We start from the raw sequence: 18330 nt of genomic DNA, 5'->3' as shown, positions 1-18330 counted from the left end.
AACTTTTTCTTATTATTTCAACTGTGGATTTCCCCTTTAAATATAGATTATATTCATCAACATTGGGTATATGTATGTTATGGGATGGGGTATTGTGCTTTGAGTCATTTCCATGACCAGGGCAAGTGTGATCAGTCCTCAGACAAAAATGATATCCCCATTGCAGTATACAAAAGCAAGACCACAATCATGCAGCTGATATCACAGCCAGTGTCTGTAGATTCAGCATGTCCTGATCATGTCATATCTGATCACCACACCCTTAGGCCCCATTCACACTGCTCCTGGTAACAACATGGAAGTATTTTCATTGGTTCTAGCCGGCTTAATCTGGGGGCGTTGGCACAAGGAGTGAACTATTTGTATGGGCTCATTTGAATAGCTAGGATTACTCTGAGAACCTAAGTTGTTGTGGTCAGGTTTTTCAAACCTCCACTAACCCACATACAATATACTCCCTATATATCCCTCTTGTATGGCTGTACTGTATTTTTGGTATATGACTATATGTTAGTGCCTTGGAATAGCATGAACATAGTTTTGAGATAAACCATTTTTAGAAGTAGGTTTTGAGGTCTTGAGGCCACACTGCACATCACAAAAAACACATCACTACTAAGTCTTTAAATGAATACATAACTTTATTTAAATAAATGCTTTATCATAACAAAAAAGACAAAGGTTAAAAGAGTACATAAATTACATGTTGAATAAATATTACACAGTGATATTCACTTTAATAATTTGAGATTTTTTGTCTTTTTTGATATTTGTTTCATAAAGAGTTCCAAATGCTGACCATTTCTTGTAACAATCCTCCGGCACCAATGGGTCTTTTTTCACAAGCCAGTTAACACCACATGTTATTAAGATAACCAATTGATTTTGTCTCGTTTCATCCATAAAAGCGTTATGCATTCAGAAAAAAAAAGCTGTAGTTACTATTGTAGTATGAACTGTATGAGTCTATAACCAGGTTGAAGACTAGGAATCTGAAGACACTTTAAAACTCAACCTCTCCAACACCTCAATCTAACGCCATACCACAAAGAAAATGTATTGAGAATTTGCACAATTCGCAGCTTGGTTGAATTGTGTCAATTTGTTGATTAGACCTCAAATTATTCAATGCCCTTATCCACATTTTCTTTGAACCAAGATAGCCTTGGCAAATCTTGATTTTGAAAATGCCCAGTTAGACTGCATCATTATGGATGGCCAAGTTCAATAGGCTTCTGATGGACTGCTCTTAAAATGGAAGGTGAACATTGAAGCTGGATAGGGAGTCAACATCTAAACATCAGTCGCTAGCTGCATTCCTGTTCCTCAGATTCCCAGGTCTCCTTGTGTCTGTTCCTAAATGTATCTACTGTCATGCGATTGGTGACCCCTCCGTGATGGGGTGGTGTGTGGCTAGGCCCTGAACATGACCCCTGTCCATGGTGCTCTGTCTCTTGCTTTCGCTCACTCACTCTGTCATTCTTTCTCTCTCACTCTCTGTGTGCTAGAGTCCATGAGAACAGTTAGATCAAAGCGGGACAGTTGTGTGGTTGCTAATGTATGGTACTGTGTGTTATGATCTCCTTTTCCTTATTGGACGTTGGTGATGGAGGTCCCAGGCATGGGCCACATAAGCCCCTGTCAACGATTACCCAGAAGGCCTTGCAGAGGTCTGATTCTGAATCACAGTAAATGTTTAGCTTGTTTGTTTTTATACACAAGCAACACTATTACAGGACATTGTCTGTCGGTATTAATATTGTAGTTGTTTTAACTTCTATACAGTAAGTGCAAGCTGCTTTCTTTCAAAGTGGACTGGGGTGGAGGTGGGGAAGGGTGCCAAGCTGCATTGGGTATAGGAGGACCTAGTGATTTGAGATTTGCCACAGGGGCTGTATAGTTCACCTCCGTATAAGAAGGATGTGAAGGGTAGCAGGGTATAGTGACTTTTTCCCCACTAATTCTGTCTCATAGTAAATGAGGGTATAAAGCTATAGGCCTGAACGTATTGACCCCATTGTTAGTGTTACAGCATCTCGTTGCCATTATGAGCCATAAAAATCAAGAGTATCCTATCCATCACATCTGTATGTCCAAACGGATAATATTACGTAATGGTTGGTTCACAGACTCAACTGAGGCTGGAGTAAAAGCTCTTTAATTTGTTGTCTGCTGATGGCCTTTCCCCCTGCCTCCCACTCCGTGGCTAGAGTAACTATGACCACTTACGCTGTGGAGTAGGATCTGATGGCTAGTAATGCCTTCTACATCTCTTCTCTGACTACTGGGAGAGAGAAGCAGCAGCAGTTTGCTAGTGCTAACTCGGAATTGTAATATCACTTGGCTTATATTTTCTGGCAATCGAATACATTGGCAGTCAACTTTGAAAGCAATGTTCTAGCTTATCAGTGTGTTTGAAAATAAGAGACAGAAGGGGTATTCATTCTGGTCCGCCTTGCCCACAGAGAGGGATTAGCAACGGATTCATAATGTGACTGTGACACGATTACAAGGGCTATGTCACATCCTATAGAGTTACCCTTTGTCTGGACTACACCAAGAACAACTACTCTGGGGCCTCTCAGCATGAGCAGGGTCTCTGTAACTTAGACAGCTACCACGTTGCATTTGCATCACTATTCAAATGTGGATTTGCATGTAGGAAGGCACTGCGACTTGCACACAGACGGACATAAACTACTCTTTCAACTGACCCTGTAGGTATTCAACGATGCCTCCCTTCAGCGGAAGGAAAACTGCTCACCATTTCCGATGCAAGTAATGTTGTGTTGTGCTGAAAAACAAGTTGTCGAGAAAGAGGGAACAATTTTGGGGTGCGGCATGCAAGCAAAGAGGGAAGGATATAGATGGGGTATAGCTTTTTTTTGACTGTCTCATATTCAAATAAGGATGATGTCATGGAACTATTCAAATTGTTTACAGGCTAAAATACACACGTCCTTTTCCAAGCACCAGTACATTGTAGTTGTTTGTTTAAAAAAAAAAGAACATTCATTAATCTGTAGGTAAAAGTAATACACCAAGGTTACACCATAGCATTGTTAGGGGACCACTTGGTTAAGGAACATGGCTCAAATGTGGGCGGTTGTTACTTCACTGAAGGCAAAGAAAACAGCACAAACAAAACCATACAAGACTACACCCTCGAGCAACTGAGACACAAAGGGTAAACATCTAGCCTCACTGGTGAATGCAAGTCTACAGCATGCTTTTTTCCCCTCGTTCTCCCAATTTTTGTCCAGACTTTAGCAATAAAATGCATTACTGCTGTTAGTAATTGGGGGAGGACTGCATGATTGTTCAGCCACATTCAATATTCTTTGAGTCCAGGTAGTTGGGACCAATGGAGTCTTGCTGAGCACAGCTCTGATCAGATGAGAGAATGGGCACTTTGAGGCAGTATTCCCTTCACCAGTAGGGGCAGTGTTCTCCATTAAGTTCTGTGTTACCCTGCATGGCAGTGTCTGTTAACAATAGGCACAGTTGGCATATCAGGCTAGCTACAGAGTCAAAGAGTCACTTACATAGGTTTGTCTGTAATGAGCTGCTTATTATGTCAAACACTCTCCATTTTCCCAGATACATAGGTTTCATAGGCTAGTGGGAGAAATCCATCCTCAAGACTACTTCAAGCACCAGCAATAATGCTTGTTATGTTGTTGTTGTGACAAGACGAAAAGAGAAAGAAAAATGACATTCTTGTGTTAAAGGCTCACTCCCTCTCTCTCTCTCTCTCTCTCTCTCTCTCTCTCTCACACACACACACTCAAACACACATACATGCACGCCCACACAAACTTAGTGAAGTTACACATATCCAAGCAGGTTCCCCTATTCATAAGTGCTGTGACAGACCCAAATACCCAAATAGAGTCAACTGTCTCAGAAAGACCCTATCACATGCTTCTTTTTTCTTTTTTGGAAAGCAACCAAACAAAAAAACAAATACCTCTGCCAATAGAAGGTCCAGCTATCTCCTCTGACACCTCAATAGCAATAGATGTGAAAGATCAAAACAGTCCCGTTTATAATCAGCATGCCTTATTTTCGTTTTTTCATCGCTTTTATGTTAGCTTTACATGATACAAAGTTTGGTGCTTACACCCCAGCTTCTATAAAAATATATCAACACAGGTATATATTTTCATGAATCATTAGTGTGGTTCCCAGCTCTTAGTGGGGGAGGGGCCCGAGGGTCAAACAAGGGCTTAAAACCTCCTGGGTTCCGTCTACTAAGAGATGAGCACACAGTCACACAAAAAAAAAGAGATTTCAGGTGTCCTTTTTTCAAGCCTGTCCTTTCGTTCATTTGATGTTTATATATTTTTTTGTTTTGAAAATCTCAAAAAGTGACTGGAGGGCGGAGCAGACAGGCAGGAGGGAAAGGAGGAGGCAGGGCCCTGGGTCAGGTGATCGGGACGGGGTTGGAGCAGCCTATTCACTCGTTGTTGCTGCTGCTCTCTAGGTCCTTGCATTGGATGTCTCCCCCGCTGTAGTCTGTACCGGGCAGCTGCACGCCGTACTTGTCCACGCACCAGCAGATGCCCCGCTTCCTGCCACGAGAGGGTTTGCACTGTGGGAGCGATCAATGTGCAGCAACACAAGGGAGGGAAAGAGAGAATGAGCGAGAGAAAGACATTGTAAGAACAAACATTATTTTGGAGCCAATGTGGATCTGAAGAGGCACATCAGTATACAACTGGTCTATGTTAAACCATGAATAAGGATGATGACGGAGGGATAGTTCTCACCTGTTTGCGTTTGAAGAAGCCCTTTCTGTCACAGTTGGGGAGGTACAAGGACAGGGCCATGACACGGGATGTGTCCTTCATTCCCTGGATGATCCCATCCAGCTTCCTCCTGCAAGGACCCTGTGGAGGAACGATACAACTAACATTAGTTCCCAGTGTTAGCGCCATGGGTGGAACAAATTCTTGCACAGTCAGTTCTCTCTCCTAGGACCAGAGTTGAAGATGCACACTAGCAAGCATCAGCATTAGCACAATATTAGCGTTAGACCCCATCTTTCCTACTCTCCACTCTTATACTTACAAACTCTGGCTCATGCTTGTCAATGGGGAGTGGGGAGTAGTCCATGGGCCCAATGGAGCGCAGTTTGGCCTGCGCCCGCTTGCGGTCCTTGTCCTTGCGCATGGCCTGGATCTTCTTGCTGTTGATGACGTCCTGCTTGGGGAGGAGCGGCACTTTAGCAGGGTGCAGTTGGTCTTCCATTATTTCAGTTGTCAGGGTGTCCTCGTGTTCCCGAGACTCATGATCTACACATGGAAAAAATATTTGTATCAATGGGTGTGTCATCAACATGAACTAAAACAGTGCATACTTGTCACATTACCCCCACCTAAAAGCTTTTCCTGCACAAAGGAAGATATGTACTCCCAGATGCTATTCCCAGAGTTTGTTCCCAGAAATGTTGCTTTTGCATTGTTTACAAAGGAGGGGTCAGGATCAAGGATCAACAGCTGATAAACTACTGTACCTCCTCCACCACCTCACCCCTTCTCCACCATACAAACAGTCATAATCAACTAATGGAGGTCAAAGGAAAGAAAGTAAACATGTCTGAATGCTGACCAAAAATGACAAAAGCTTATCTCAGTCACTTCTGTATCATGCTGGCTACATTCTTGACCTTGTCTCTAAGACATCTCTACAACAAAGTGTGTGGCATTTTGGGCGAAACAATGGCTTATTTGGTTGATCATAAGCCATTTTGGCAATAAAATACTTCTCTGGCAATTCTTGCAGACTTTCACATCTCTCACAGATCAGATGTTGATGTCATGGTAACTGAGGATCCATGGCAACTGAAGCCTATGGCAGAGGTGGACACGTCGTAGGCTGAATGTAAAGTATAACTTCATATTAAGAAACATAACATAATAATGTAAAATAGCCTGAAGCCAGGCAGATAGACCAGTGTTCTCCCCCTACCCTACCCCATCCCACTCCCCAGGGGGCACTACAGTCCTAGAGGTACATTTGAAGTTCCCACCAGGCTAGCGATTTGGGGTCCTGATCCCTTATCCCCTCTCCTCCAGTCCCTCCTCTGGGCTCAGCCCCCATAAGCCAAGAGCCCTAGCCTGCATGAGGCTCTCTGAGGCCAAAGAGATGAGTGCTCCTCTCCTGTCTTTGCTTAGTCTATCATAGGCACACAAGGCACTGTTAGGGGACTTTGCCAGGCCCCAACTGGTGGGCGGCCGCAGTGCCAGTAGATGACCGGGGATATATTTATCTAGCAAAGAAACCCACAGGTCATTGCAGCGGTGGCAATGAGGAGGGCTGGCCCAACCGGAGTAGTGGTTGAATGTGCATAGTATTGTTGGGGAGAGACAACTGCAATATATCGACAGACAGCTGAAGAGTGGGACCATAAAAAAAGAATTGAAACATAACCACGTTTTAATGTTATCTTAATTAAGTATAGGCTAGTGGTCTGGACTTTGTACATGGCCACCTTGGGGGGAAAAAATAGAGGTATGTGACCACTGAGCGGTATATTCCAGAGAATTGATGTCTGAAGAGTCGGGACACAGCAGGGGTGTCTGGGAGGAGGTGAGATGGGGGATGAAGGGAGGAGGGTGATTACCGGAATTGGGACCCTGGCTTCTGAACTGCCGTCCTCGCTTTGAAAGTAATCTCACAACTCATGACTTGGCAGGCGTCTCTGTGTTTGGATACGTCCTCGACTCTCCCTGCTCAGACCGCCAGGGCTATAAAACGCTATAAATAAGTATGTCAAATGAGCTTTCCTACGTGCTCGATGCCTGGATGCTGGGGGAAGAATCCTTCATTTGATCACTATTCAAAGTACCACTGATGACACTGCTGCATGTGTGTTTCAAGCCTTCATGAATGATTCTGTGATTTTGCAAGCCATTTTCAGGGTTACAACAAACCGGAGATTGTAATCCCCCTTCCATTTTACAAATGCAACACACACTACATCAATGACCTACTTTACATGTGAGATCCAAAACATTTGAGTATCTTCCAGAAAGACTGCTATGTCTCATGATCCATGACATGTATTCGCATTCAGCCTAATATGATTTGGGTGGAGAAATATTAGATTGAGAAATGTCAGCACACTGACATCATTGCACTCCAATTACATTAGCAGTAGGATTTGTGAACAGGCTCATTAGCTCAAGTGAGGGATGAGAGTTTGGTGTTACTTGTGTGTATAAGCTTGTGAGGAAATGTTGGACGTTACATTGGATGTTCTATTGAAATATGGGATGGCAGAAGTTTTTCTTAATATTTGATGGCGAAAATGAACATCCATCAACCGTTTAAATGTATATTATCATTATAACAAAATGTAGTGTTTATTTTAGTACATCATGCTCCTTGCCCAGAGTAAATGAAGTGCTGTTGTGCTTCCAATTCACAAGCTGTCCCTGCAATTCAAAGACATGGAGACAGAATGTACCCATCTTTAGCCAACAATACCCAGAGTGTAGCCTGTTTGCAGACAATGGAGTCTCTCTCTCTCCGGCTCTCTTTTTCTCTCTCGCCCTCTCTGTTTCTAAACCACCAAATTTGTACTTTCTGAAGTGGGCTCTTCACTGCAGCGGCAAAAACTAAGTTTTTCCATGCTTAGGGTCCCCAGCTTGTAAAGGAGGCTTAGTAGGCCTGTGTTTAAGTACTGAAACACTGCCAGGACGCTGGCCTCCAGCCAAGACAGCACGGTCACATGCAGCCCCCTCCATTAAGCCCAGGCTGACAAGGTATTGGTATCTCTCCCCTTGTTCTCACTAAAGTTTTCATTAAGACAAGAGGAACGGAACAGGCAAAGGAGGTGCAACCGATACGCCTCTGTTTAAAAATGCACATGTGTGCGGGGCAATTATGCTTCATGGATATCCCAACCCACTGGGCACACGTGGGTTGAATCAACATGGTTTCCACATCATTTCAATGAAATTACATTGAAACAACGTTGAATAGATGTTGAATTGACATTGAATTGACGTCTGTGCCCAGTGGGAAGTTTCTTTCAGCCAGGAAGCCTAAGCGTGAACGATAAGCCACTCGTTCTTTTTCTCTCTCTCGGCTGGTCTTTTTAAGTTTACAGTCATGCAACTTGGGGTGGAAAATGCACCAGAACAATGAGCTGCTCAAATTCTCATTGGCTCACAGTCCATGAACTAGCACAGAACACCCTCTGAAATTACACCTTTACAAGATCCTAGGTGTTGAGTAAAGGTGCTGCTAATCTGGGGGTCAGGGGGTATGCGATAGCATAGTGATAACGGAGCAGGAAGTCCTCTGTCATCTTTTAGCCATGATACTGGCCAACCATGGGTCGGATGCTGGTAAAATAAAATACAAATAAAATAAATGGAACATTGCACTTGAATAATTATATTACAGGTAGGAATACATGATCCAGACCAAGAGCCTGTAGAGATCTAAACAAAATGTACAGTCATTGGAGCACATTGAATTCCACATCGACTGGCCTTACAAAATGCTTGCTCATTGGGGCACAACTCAAACACTGAATTGCCCTCCAACACAGCTGGAGGGCAATGCAATGTAAGAAGAACATGTTGATTTGTTATCAGTAGTCCTGTAACAACCTCAACTAAAATGTATGTGGAGATAGTGCCACTATACAGTGCATTCAGAAAGTATTCAGACTCCTTCCCATTTTCCACATTTTGTTACGTTACAGCCTTATCCTAAAATTGATCAAATAAATGTTCATCCTCATCAATCTACACACAATACCCCATAATGACAAAGCGAAAACAGGTTTTTAGACCCTTTGCTGTGAGACTTGATATTGAGATCAGGTGCATCCTGTTTCCATTGATCATCCTTGAGATGTTTCTACAACTTAACTGGAGTCCACCTGTGATAAATTCAATTGATTGGACATGATTTGGAAAGGCACACACCTGTCTATATAAGGTCCCACAGTTGACAGTGCATGTCAGAGCAAAAACCAAGTCATGAGGTCGAAGGAATTGTCCGTAGAGCTCCGAGACAGGACTGTGTCGGGGTACAGTACCAAAACATTTCTGCAGCATTGAAGGTCCCCAAGAACACATTGGCCGCCATCATTCTTAAATGGAAGAAGTTTGGAACCACCAAGACTCTTCCTAGAGCTGGCCACCCGGCGAAACTGAGCTATCGGGGGAGAAAAGCCTTGATCAGGGAGATGACCAAGAACCCAAAGGTCACTCTGACAGAGCTCCAGAGTTCCTCTGTGGAGATGTGAGAACCTTCCAGAAGGACAACCATCTCTGCAGCACTCCACCAAGCCTCTTCTCAGTAAAAGGCACATGACAGCCCGCTTGGAGTTTACCAAAAGGCACCTAAAGGACTTTTAGACCATGAGAGACAAGATTCTCTGGTCTGATGAAACCAAGATAGAACTCTTTGGCCTGAATGCCAAGCATCACGTCTGGAGGAATCCTGGCACCATCCCTACAGTGAAGCATGGTGGAGGCAGCATCATGCTGTGGGTATGTTTTTCAGCAGCTGGGACTGGAAGACTATTCAGGATCGAGGAAAACGGAGCAAAGTACAGAGAGATCCTTGATGAAAACTTGCCCCAGAGCACTCAGACTGGGGTGAAAGTTCCTTCCAACAGGACAACGACCCTAAGCACACAGTCAAGACAACACAGGAGTGGCTTCGGGACAAGTCTCTGAAAGTCCTGGAATGTGTGAAGATTTTTTAATAAGGCTGTAACGTAACAAAATGCGGAAAAAGTCAAGGGGTCTGAATACTTTCCGAATGCACTGTGAGTGCTGGTGGATAGTCAAATCATAGTAATGTACATCGTATCTAGAATTACATTATTTCCATACACTTTATTGACACTTTTAGATGGCTACTACCAGTCAAAGCAGATTATGATTCCACCATTAATAGGAGATGTCTTCATTACATCTTCAAAACAAAGGATTCAGAGGGGAAATTTAGCAGGGTGCTTTTCTTTCTGCTTTAAATAAAAATGCTGGACCTCATTATAAAAAGTGTAATCATATTCAGGTGGTATCATTATTAACACACCCTTTTGTACTGCTAAACGACAGCTTTGGTTGGACAAGGAGACCATGCTACTGCTTTGTTCAGTATGTTTGTTGTGCAGTATGTATTGTTGGTTCCTGTTTTGAACCTTGTATCTGGGCCGTACAATTGCAGTCTCCTCTGGCACTGAATTCAAATTCAATCAGCAACTTACAGGAAATAACTTTTTCTAAGGTACAATGTGCAACAAATATGTATAGTGCAACAAAAAAAAAGAGTTTAAAATAGCAGCAGCAAATAGCAGCAGGAACAATTCAGGGATTGAAAATGAAAGGAACACTTGTTCAGTAGGGATGAGAGTCCCTTCCAAGTAGGGCATAGGTATACTGACCCCACTCCCCCTCTCGCAACTGCTGCACCAAAGACATTTCTCCTTTGAGGTAAAATAAATGTTCGACAGCAGTTGAAAGCAAACTATCGCGATGCTACATGCAGCTGCTCTCCTGTGCAAGCCTAATTTTGGTCTGAGGTCTCATTACACATCTGAGTTTTGTTTTTTTGACAAGCCACATGGACAGACGCTGCCTTTTTCTGGGTCAACCTTCACCACCACACAATTGCTGGGTGTGACATAATCCCTGGGGGCAGAGGCCACTATTTTGGCTCGCCATGAACGTTCTCTGTCCACTCTCCAAAGCTCAACTTCAGACACTGAGGCCAGAGACGAAGATGAAAATGACAAGATCCACATTTTGGAGCTGAAACTGGCACCAAAGTTGCAGACAAAAGATCAGGACCTCCATTGTTCCCGTTCTGCAAAGAAACTTGAGGCAGGCTTCTTTGTTGAGCTCATTACAGTGACTTTCAACAAGTTAGGTTCTTCTGTGGGAAGTGATTAGTTGATTTTGAGCCCAATAACATCCTTATGCTGTCCTGGGTCGTGTCCAGTAGGGAGAAAATGTATTGAAACAGAGTGAAAAGAAAGGTACGAAACAATAATTTTCGTTGTTTGTTGCAAATCTTTTGGTGTTCTCTACTGAGCACGACCCTGGAGTTGGAGCGGTAAATGGTGGCAGCGTTGGTGCCTATGCAGTTTAGGTCAGATCACACAGGTTTTAAAGCCAGCATGTGGATGTCACTACCTTTGGAGTCACATGTTTCTGATAGAGGAGACTACTGCGTGAGCTGATTCTCTCCACAGCTGTTACCCACTAGCCTTCCAGGTGTAAGTGACAAATGCTAGACTGACTGCTATAAAACTTTATTGGAAGAACTCATTCAAGCGTGCCAAATCCAAAAGCAGGTTCTCTAGCTTCAATACTGTGCATGGGAACAATGCCACAGCTTGACCGTAGAGCATGTTTGCAGTGTTCTTTTGGAGACCTTACATTGAGCAATTGGTTTCCCATGATTAACACTTGCGATGGCACAGCATTCTAGAAAACCAGAACCGACACCAAAGAAGACTACATATTGTACGCCGAGGGCGGCATGTCATTGATAAACTGTTTCACATCTGATGAGGTTGGTTATATTTAGCATTCCACAACATCCAGTTCTGTGAGGAGGGGGTTCATGGTGAGTGAGTTGTAAAATCCCTGTCAGCAATGGTCTTCTCCCTATGACCTTAGCAATGTAACAATGAAACAGTCGGGGCCATCTCTGAGTCAACTGAACTGTCCACAACGGATAGAGCCATTTGTGTGCAATGTCTACACTACAGTAAGTGTTCAAGTAGACCATTTATAGTAGATAGGCCAACCAAGATGCCTAACACAAATGTGTATTGTCAGTGGACTCTGTTGAAGGAGACTGGCTTGTCTGATGTAAAATACAAAATGAAAGGATGTTTTCTCGATTAGGGAATATAACAAGGTAGTAGGGATGTGCAACGTCAACTAGCCCACACTGGCATTCTGATGGTCTGTCTGATCAGTTCAGACGAGGAGAATTGGTGTGGAAATACATGAAGTTGACCCTGCTACCGTGAAATATCTTCTTTACATGGCTGGGGCTGTATTTCATCTGTAAAAGACCAGGGATAAAGAAAATTGAATCGTCCCCCTAGTTCTAGCCTTTAAAAAACAGAGCCACAAATCACTTGACACATGGATTAAGTTGTCAAGCTAAGGGAGTACATTTTATTTATAATAAAGTTTACATGGAGAAAATGGGACTTCTCTGAAATGAAAATGGATTACCCTCCCTTGAGCAAAATATATTTGACCTAAACCTTCCCTTAACGCTTGAACAAAAAAATCAGGTAACCCTCCCCTATACCCAAAATAATAATTAAAATAGCAGAGAACATGTCTACCGTTTACCCTGGACAAGAGTAGGGGTGGAAAGATCTCCTTTATAACAAAGCAATGCATGAATCTATGATCTTATTTGCAGGTCTGAGAAAAAATAGCATTTCATCAAAATGTCATGCAGTTCTACATAATTTTACATATTAGCAGAATACCACACAAATTACAGAGACGACAGGCTAAGAATATACAGAGAGCTAGGCCCATCTAATCAGATTACTCCAATGCCATCAGTGTGTCTTGTTTGCAACGAAACTGTCCTTGTTTGCAAATAAATACATCTTAGAATCTGAGCAAGGAATCTGAGCATGGTACTTTCAAAAGTTAGGCCTACCATTACAACCCAGACAAGAGTAGGCCTAGCTTTACACCCCAGACAGAGTAGGCCTAGCGTTACACCCCAGACAGAGTAGGCCTAGCTTTACACCCCAGACAGAGTAGGCCTACCTTTACACCCCAGACAGAGTAGGCCTAGCTTTACACCCCAGACAGAGTAGGCCTACCAAATGCTGGCTACTCTTCTTCCCGGGGCTTAACCCAACGAGATAACAAGTGTTTCCTTAAAAGCTGTCTGGGTTTAAACATCTTCTATTATACAGAAAGTGAATAGCTTAATCAAATGATAGTGACAGAATTAGATTACTTTCCAAGCAAACTATATTTATTGTCTCCTCGGCCATGAAAGGTTGTAGCTCAGCCTCTGAAAGTCAAAGCAACAAAACAATGAGAGTCACCTCTTTCCACAGATATTACAGCTTGTTTTTAGCATAAAGGGTCACGGACCAAAGCGCTGTTGTAGATCACGTTATATAATCGAATCTGTTTTATTTTCTTCCGAATCTTAAGGTAACAAGGGGTAGGCCTTTGCTTTTTTTTGCCATTTTCTTTCATTAAAGGTGGAACTGTGGCATACACTCTCATACCCCCTTAATTCAATTTTCGGTTTTAACTTGACAGTCCTTCACTGACACGGACGTAGGCTATTTAAAGAGTGCATGGTGGTCAGAGGAATTGACCAACAAATCTATGGATATAGCAGCCTATAGCAACATTTTCTAAAATAGGAAGAAATAGGCTCCAACACAAAGCCCTCTTGTTGTTAGTAGTCTAATTAAAATGAAGACCGTTTAACTGAATTATGCCTACTTTCAGTACCATGAGCTGTCCATTTCCGATTGATTGTGTCACAGCTGATGTTTTGAGTTTCAGCACCACAATATGTATTACTAGAATCTGGCTTATTGTGAGGTCAATAACTCTGATAAATACATCATGGCAACAAACATGTTGTTGTTAATAAAAATCTATTATAGTAGTAGCAAGCTATCAAAGTTGCACTCCGGTCCTCCTCACCTTCGTGCTCTCCTTCTCAAACTGAACCGAACATAGTCTATAGGCTAGTCTGTGTACAAGATGCATTTTTTAGAGTAGGCCTAATAAATAAAAAAAGTATCATCTGAGGAAGCTTTTGACTCTCCTCCTGAACTGCCACATAGGCCTACACAGCACAGCCATTGGTTAGGTAGCACACAAAAATGTATTTGATCAGCTAGAGCAGAGCAGGCTGGGGCTCAGGGTTGGACTATCCACTGCAGTGTGTCACGCACCCTAGTTTAATTTACACCGTCCTGCTATCTTCGACAAATAACTTTGCTATGTGCTTCTCCAAGTATGCACTTCGTAGCTTATAGCCTATAGGCTATGGATCATTTGATTGAGACTACACTAAATATCCTATAGGCACACTTGATATTGCGCGCCCAGCGGAGAATCAGAGATGAGGTCTGGAATTCGGACACACAACGATATATAGCCTAATAAACAACTACTTCTAAAACACTGAGAAATATTTACATTTAATCCATTACCTTCCATCCATGACCCTCCCTTGGACTAGATTGAAAAAAAGCTAAAACCTCCCATTGACAGAAATGTTAAAACCATGACCCTCCCCCATTTTCCTCCAGGTAACCGTTGTGTGAATTTCAATCCAACCCTAACACCACAGTTGGTGTACGAGCATTTGTTTTGTGCCATAGTCATTGTAAATTGTCTTAACAAGGACAGGTGACCAACAACTGGCTTCTTCGCGTTGGCTTGTGATTGCACTAAAACGTGTAAATGTACCACCAAGCCAACAAAAAAATCTTGGAGCACAAACACAAACACAAACCCCAAACTCAACATTTTCTGTTCTTTTGGGCTTTGGCAGAAGCTGCATTTGTGTTGATGCTGTGCTTATAAAGCACAACGTGCTTGTTCATGTGCAAGTCAAGCTTTCTAGATTTGTACGCTCTCTTTAATCATCTTCTTGTTTCTTGGCAAAGAGCAATCTGTTCAAACATAAGGCTCTTTCACAAGCTCAGAGAGCAAGGGGCCTTCTGCCATGGAGTCATATCTGTTGGCAGGCGTTCCAGGATCCTATTCTTCTGGGCTAGCACAGTGCACTGAGAGGCCAGCAACACAAACCAGCCTCCTATGCCCAGCCATCAGAGCTAAGCACCATTTCCTTGGAACACAACTCAACAGTCAACAAAAGAGGGTGACACCAGACTTATGCAGAGATGAGAAAGAGACAACAGAGTCGTGTGTAGTTTGGCAACATTGTATTACAATGTTATACCCATATCATGTCAATACATTTGTTAGAGAGAAATACATAGATGATTCAATGTCATTCTCTCTCTTCAAGAAACATATCCTGATCTGGTAGTCCCACTTTAAACAAACTACAACGTATGAAGACCTTACATGTGCTATATATAGCCTTTGTAATATGTGGATTGTTTAAAGTGGGTCCACTTTTCTTGCTTAGGATGCTGTAGAATTGCATGAATGCAGCCGAGAGATAGAAGCTATTGGGTCCCCTGAGGATCTGTCTTTGGACACTTGACCTGCCCTCTTTCTGTCTGCCTTGCTCAGCTGGTCAGAGCAGGTTGAAACCCTACCCAGCAGGAAACCAAAGGCTTGTGTCTAATTCCAATCGTAGCCCTTGACAGACAGCCCTTCAGAGAAGAGCAGCCGGAGGCATTCTGCTGAATCACTGTGCTGTGCTTGAGCACCCACACTGCCTAACCAGGAGCAGGAAAACGGACGCACTCCGGTTACCACCCAGTGCCAAAGGAGAAGTCAGTGTTCACACACACACACACACACATACACACACAAATGCACGCACAAACGCCTGCACACACACACACACACACCCACCCACAGGCTTGACACAGAGTGCGTGTTGGAATTCAATCTCCTAGATCAGAGTGACACTTATAGCTATACAAAAGTACTAGGGTTTATTTCAGTTAGAGCTGCAAGTATTCGTTGGATGTTATGTATAGCCATTACTACAGACAATGGTGACCTCTTGAATGGGCTGAATTCCATTCTAATGTTGTTTGATGTATGTCCTCCTAGGGAGTTACATGCAGGGTGTATCCAAAGCCCAAATAGCTTGAGTCTTTCCACCTGGCCAACCGAAGAATAAACCAATAGCATTCATCAAATTTAGCATGTCACCAAAACTTGTATGTAGCCTAAATCTTGAATCATCTCATAACACGTGTCTATCTCTGACCTCTAAATGTTGACGTTTGGTTCATTTATACCTAACTTCTCTTGCCCGTGCACACACACATTTAAGAATTAGAAGTGCGCGCAGACTACACACACACACACAGGCGCGCACAAAAAATACACACACACATCATCAGATGTAATATTTGAGCAGTAATCCGACTCCCAACACCGCCCACAGGGACTAAACCTAAATTCAGCTTTCAAAAGATCTGTAGCCTCAAGAGCAAAGCCCTCTTCAGTCAATTAGGCTACAATAAGAAGAACCGGATATTATATGTTGGAAAATATACATTTTCTTCATGGGTGGCAATTGTGTTTGTGAGAAATGCACGTTTCTGACACAGTGAAAAGGGATATAACTCATTTCCAGAGGAAAAAAAGAACAGCAGCAATTAGTATTACCACATACAATATGTTCTCACATGAGAAAGAGAGCACAAGAATGGATGTCCAGGCAGGCATTGCGACAAGGGAGGGACACAGCCTTGTAGATAAGCATGCAGAGGAATGCTTTAAGTCAGTCTACCATATTGTATTCATAACAAACTCCATACAGTGACTGCAAATTAGAGCAGGGATTCCCAAACTCTGTCAAGGCTGTCCTGCTCTCTAACTCAGGGTTTCCCAAACTCTGTCAAGGCTGTCCTGCTCTCTAACTCAGGGTTTCCCAAACTCTGTCAAGGCTGTCCTGCTCTCTAACTCAGGGATTCCCAAAGTAAATAAACCTGCAACAACAGGACATGTGAATTATTATGTGGATTCAAATGAATGGACATTTTTGTAGGGGTTGATACATTTTTCGTAAGGGAAAATCAATTCTGAAATTTCAAAGACGAAATTACAAACTTCAGAAGCCGTTTTAAACCTCAAAAACACTACAAGCTTTACATTTCCTGCAATGCAGGACAGTTCTCCTGCAACAGGGTGATCAAAGTAAGATCCTACATCTGTATGCTATAGCACATGTATTCTTTGCATGTGCTGTTATTGTGGCATGTGATGAATCCGACTGTGTTTAATTTAATAACGACCCAGATTCACAATTAAGCCTGCCGCAATCTCTGACAAATACGACCGTTTGCTCATAGGAGCTACTCATGCATGCTATGCAGTTATTTCAAATTTGGATTCCAAAACGTCAGTGTGCTAATGGAATTGCTTACAATAGCATTACTTTACAAAACTGAAACATCATGCAAGCTCGTTTGCGAGGTTTTTAGCGCGGGGTCATGGAAGCACCAAATGAAAAGTGCTGCTAAAAACGAACCAAAACGTCTATGATGCAGTTTACCGGGGCCGGTATAACTGGAACTGAATTTAAACTCTGCGACAATAATCATGATGTTGTATTTTACACAGCTCCCTTGGATCCCCTAAGCACACGCATTCATTGCGACGTCTTACCTATGGGTGGATGGAGGGGTTTGTATCCTTTCTCGTTTGTGCACACTCCCCTGCCATGGAGAAGCGCGTGAAGTGGCTTCTCTTCTCCATTTCGCGGCAAGCAGCGCAAGCCATGGGTGCATGTTCCGGTGTAAACGCCACACGCCTGACCTTCCGATAAGGCGCAGGTTAGGCAGCAACCGCAGCCCGGCTCCTTCACGAGTTGACAACCGACGGGGACTGGGGGGCACATAGAGAGTGCCTTCTGGTCGCACGGCTCGCAGGGCACATATGAGCCCAAGCACCCAGATAGCCCCAGGACAAATGTCACCAGTAGACAAAAACTGAGAAACATATTCGTCTCGCGATTGTTAAACCTCAAATGTGGAACGAATTGACCGACAATGCCCGTGGGTTAAATTATCCGATTTATAAAGCAAAAAAATTGTCCGCATCCAAATGTATAGTGTTTTCAGCACTCCAGTTTAAATAAACTGAAAAAAAAGACTGTTTGAATTTACAAATAAAAAGTATTCACAGAACAAGTCAAATATCATGAAAAGACTACACTTCGGGATGCAATGTTTATCTTAATTGACAGAACTGATGTCCTCTCTCGGTGCAATGCAATTCTTTGTAGAAAACCTGGACCTTTCCCCCTTTGAAACCGATTCCAATACTTTCCCCTCCAGAGAAGTTTCTTGAGCAGACTGATCAACTTCAGGCCAGGCTTGCCTTTTTAAAATCAGCCAAACCCCTAACTATGAATACGCCTAACAGCAGGGAAGGGAGGCGCACTTGTTCCAGGTCTTGGCAAGTGGCCAACCTTTTTTACAGCAATAGGATCAGTCTTTCACGCTGAAGGCTGAAGTGATGCCAAGTGCGAGGAGCAACACAAGAAACAAACGCAACCTTAATCAAAACATATATATTTTTAAACTCTTCATCTGGAAGCATAATTAGAATCCACGGTTACTGAATACGTGCTTTTGCTAATCGAACACACACTTCTTTCTTACCCCTCAATGTT

The 18330-nt window shown here is 43.0% G+C and overlaps 1 protein-coding gene across 1 annotated transcript; it reads right to left on the bottom strand.

Annotated features, from left to right (window-relative positions):
• Window positions 1–620: 620 nt before the first annotated feature.
• On the bottom strand, window positions 621–18042 carry igfbp5b (insulin-like growth factor binding protein 5b). The gene is made up of 4 exons (XM_020462330.2): window positions 17322–18042; window positions 5074–5297; window positions 4773–4892; window positions 621–4594 (listed from the first exon to the last, which is right to left on the bottom strand). The coding sequence occupies exons 1-4, from the start codon at window positions 17653–17655 to the stop codon at window positions 4460–4462; spliced, it is 813 nt and encodes a 270-aa protein (XP_020317919.1). The 5' UTR covers window positions 17656–18042; the 3' UTR covers window positions 621–4459.
• Window positions 18043–18330: the final 288 nt, after the last annotated feature.

This window comes from Oncorhynchus kisutch, linkage group LG26 (genome assembly GCF_002021735.2).
Source record: "Oncorhynchus kisutch isolate 150728-3 linkage group LG26, Okis_V2, whole genome shotgun sequence".
NCBI classification, from domain to species: Eukaryota; Metazoa; Chordata; class Actinopteri; order Salmoniformes; family Salmonidae; genus Oncorhynchus; species Oncorhynchus kisutch.
Note: the sequence above shows the minus strand (reverse complement) of the source record. Positions and strands in the feature narration are given on the sequence as shown.

Excerpts from the sequence above, each read along its gene's own strand:
- igfbp5b (XM_020462330.2), bottom strand. The coding sequence starts at position 17,655 with ATGTTTCTCAGTTTTTGTCTACTGGTGACATTTGTCCTGGGGCTATCT. Across the intron at positions 4,893-5,073 it reads ACAAGCATGAGCCAGAGTTT|GGTCCTTGCAGGAGGAAGCT; the intron begins GTAAGTATAAGA and ends GTTCCTCCACAG. Across the intron at positions 4,595-4,772 it reads GCTTCTTCAAACGCAAACAG|TGCAAACCCTCTCGTGGCAG; the intron begins GTGAGAACTATC and ends TCGCTCCCACAG.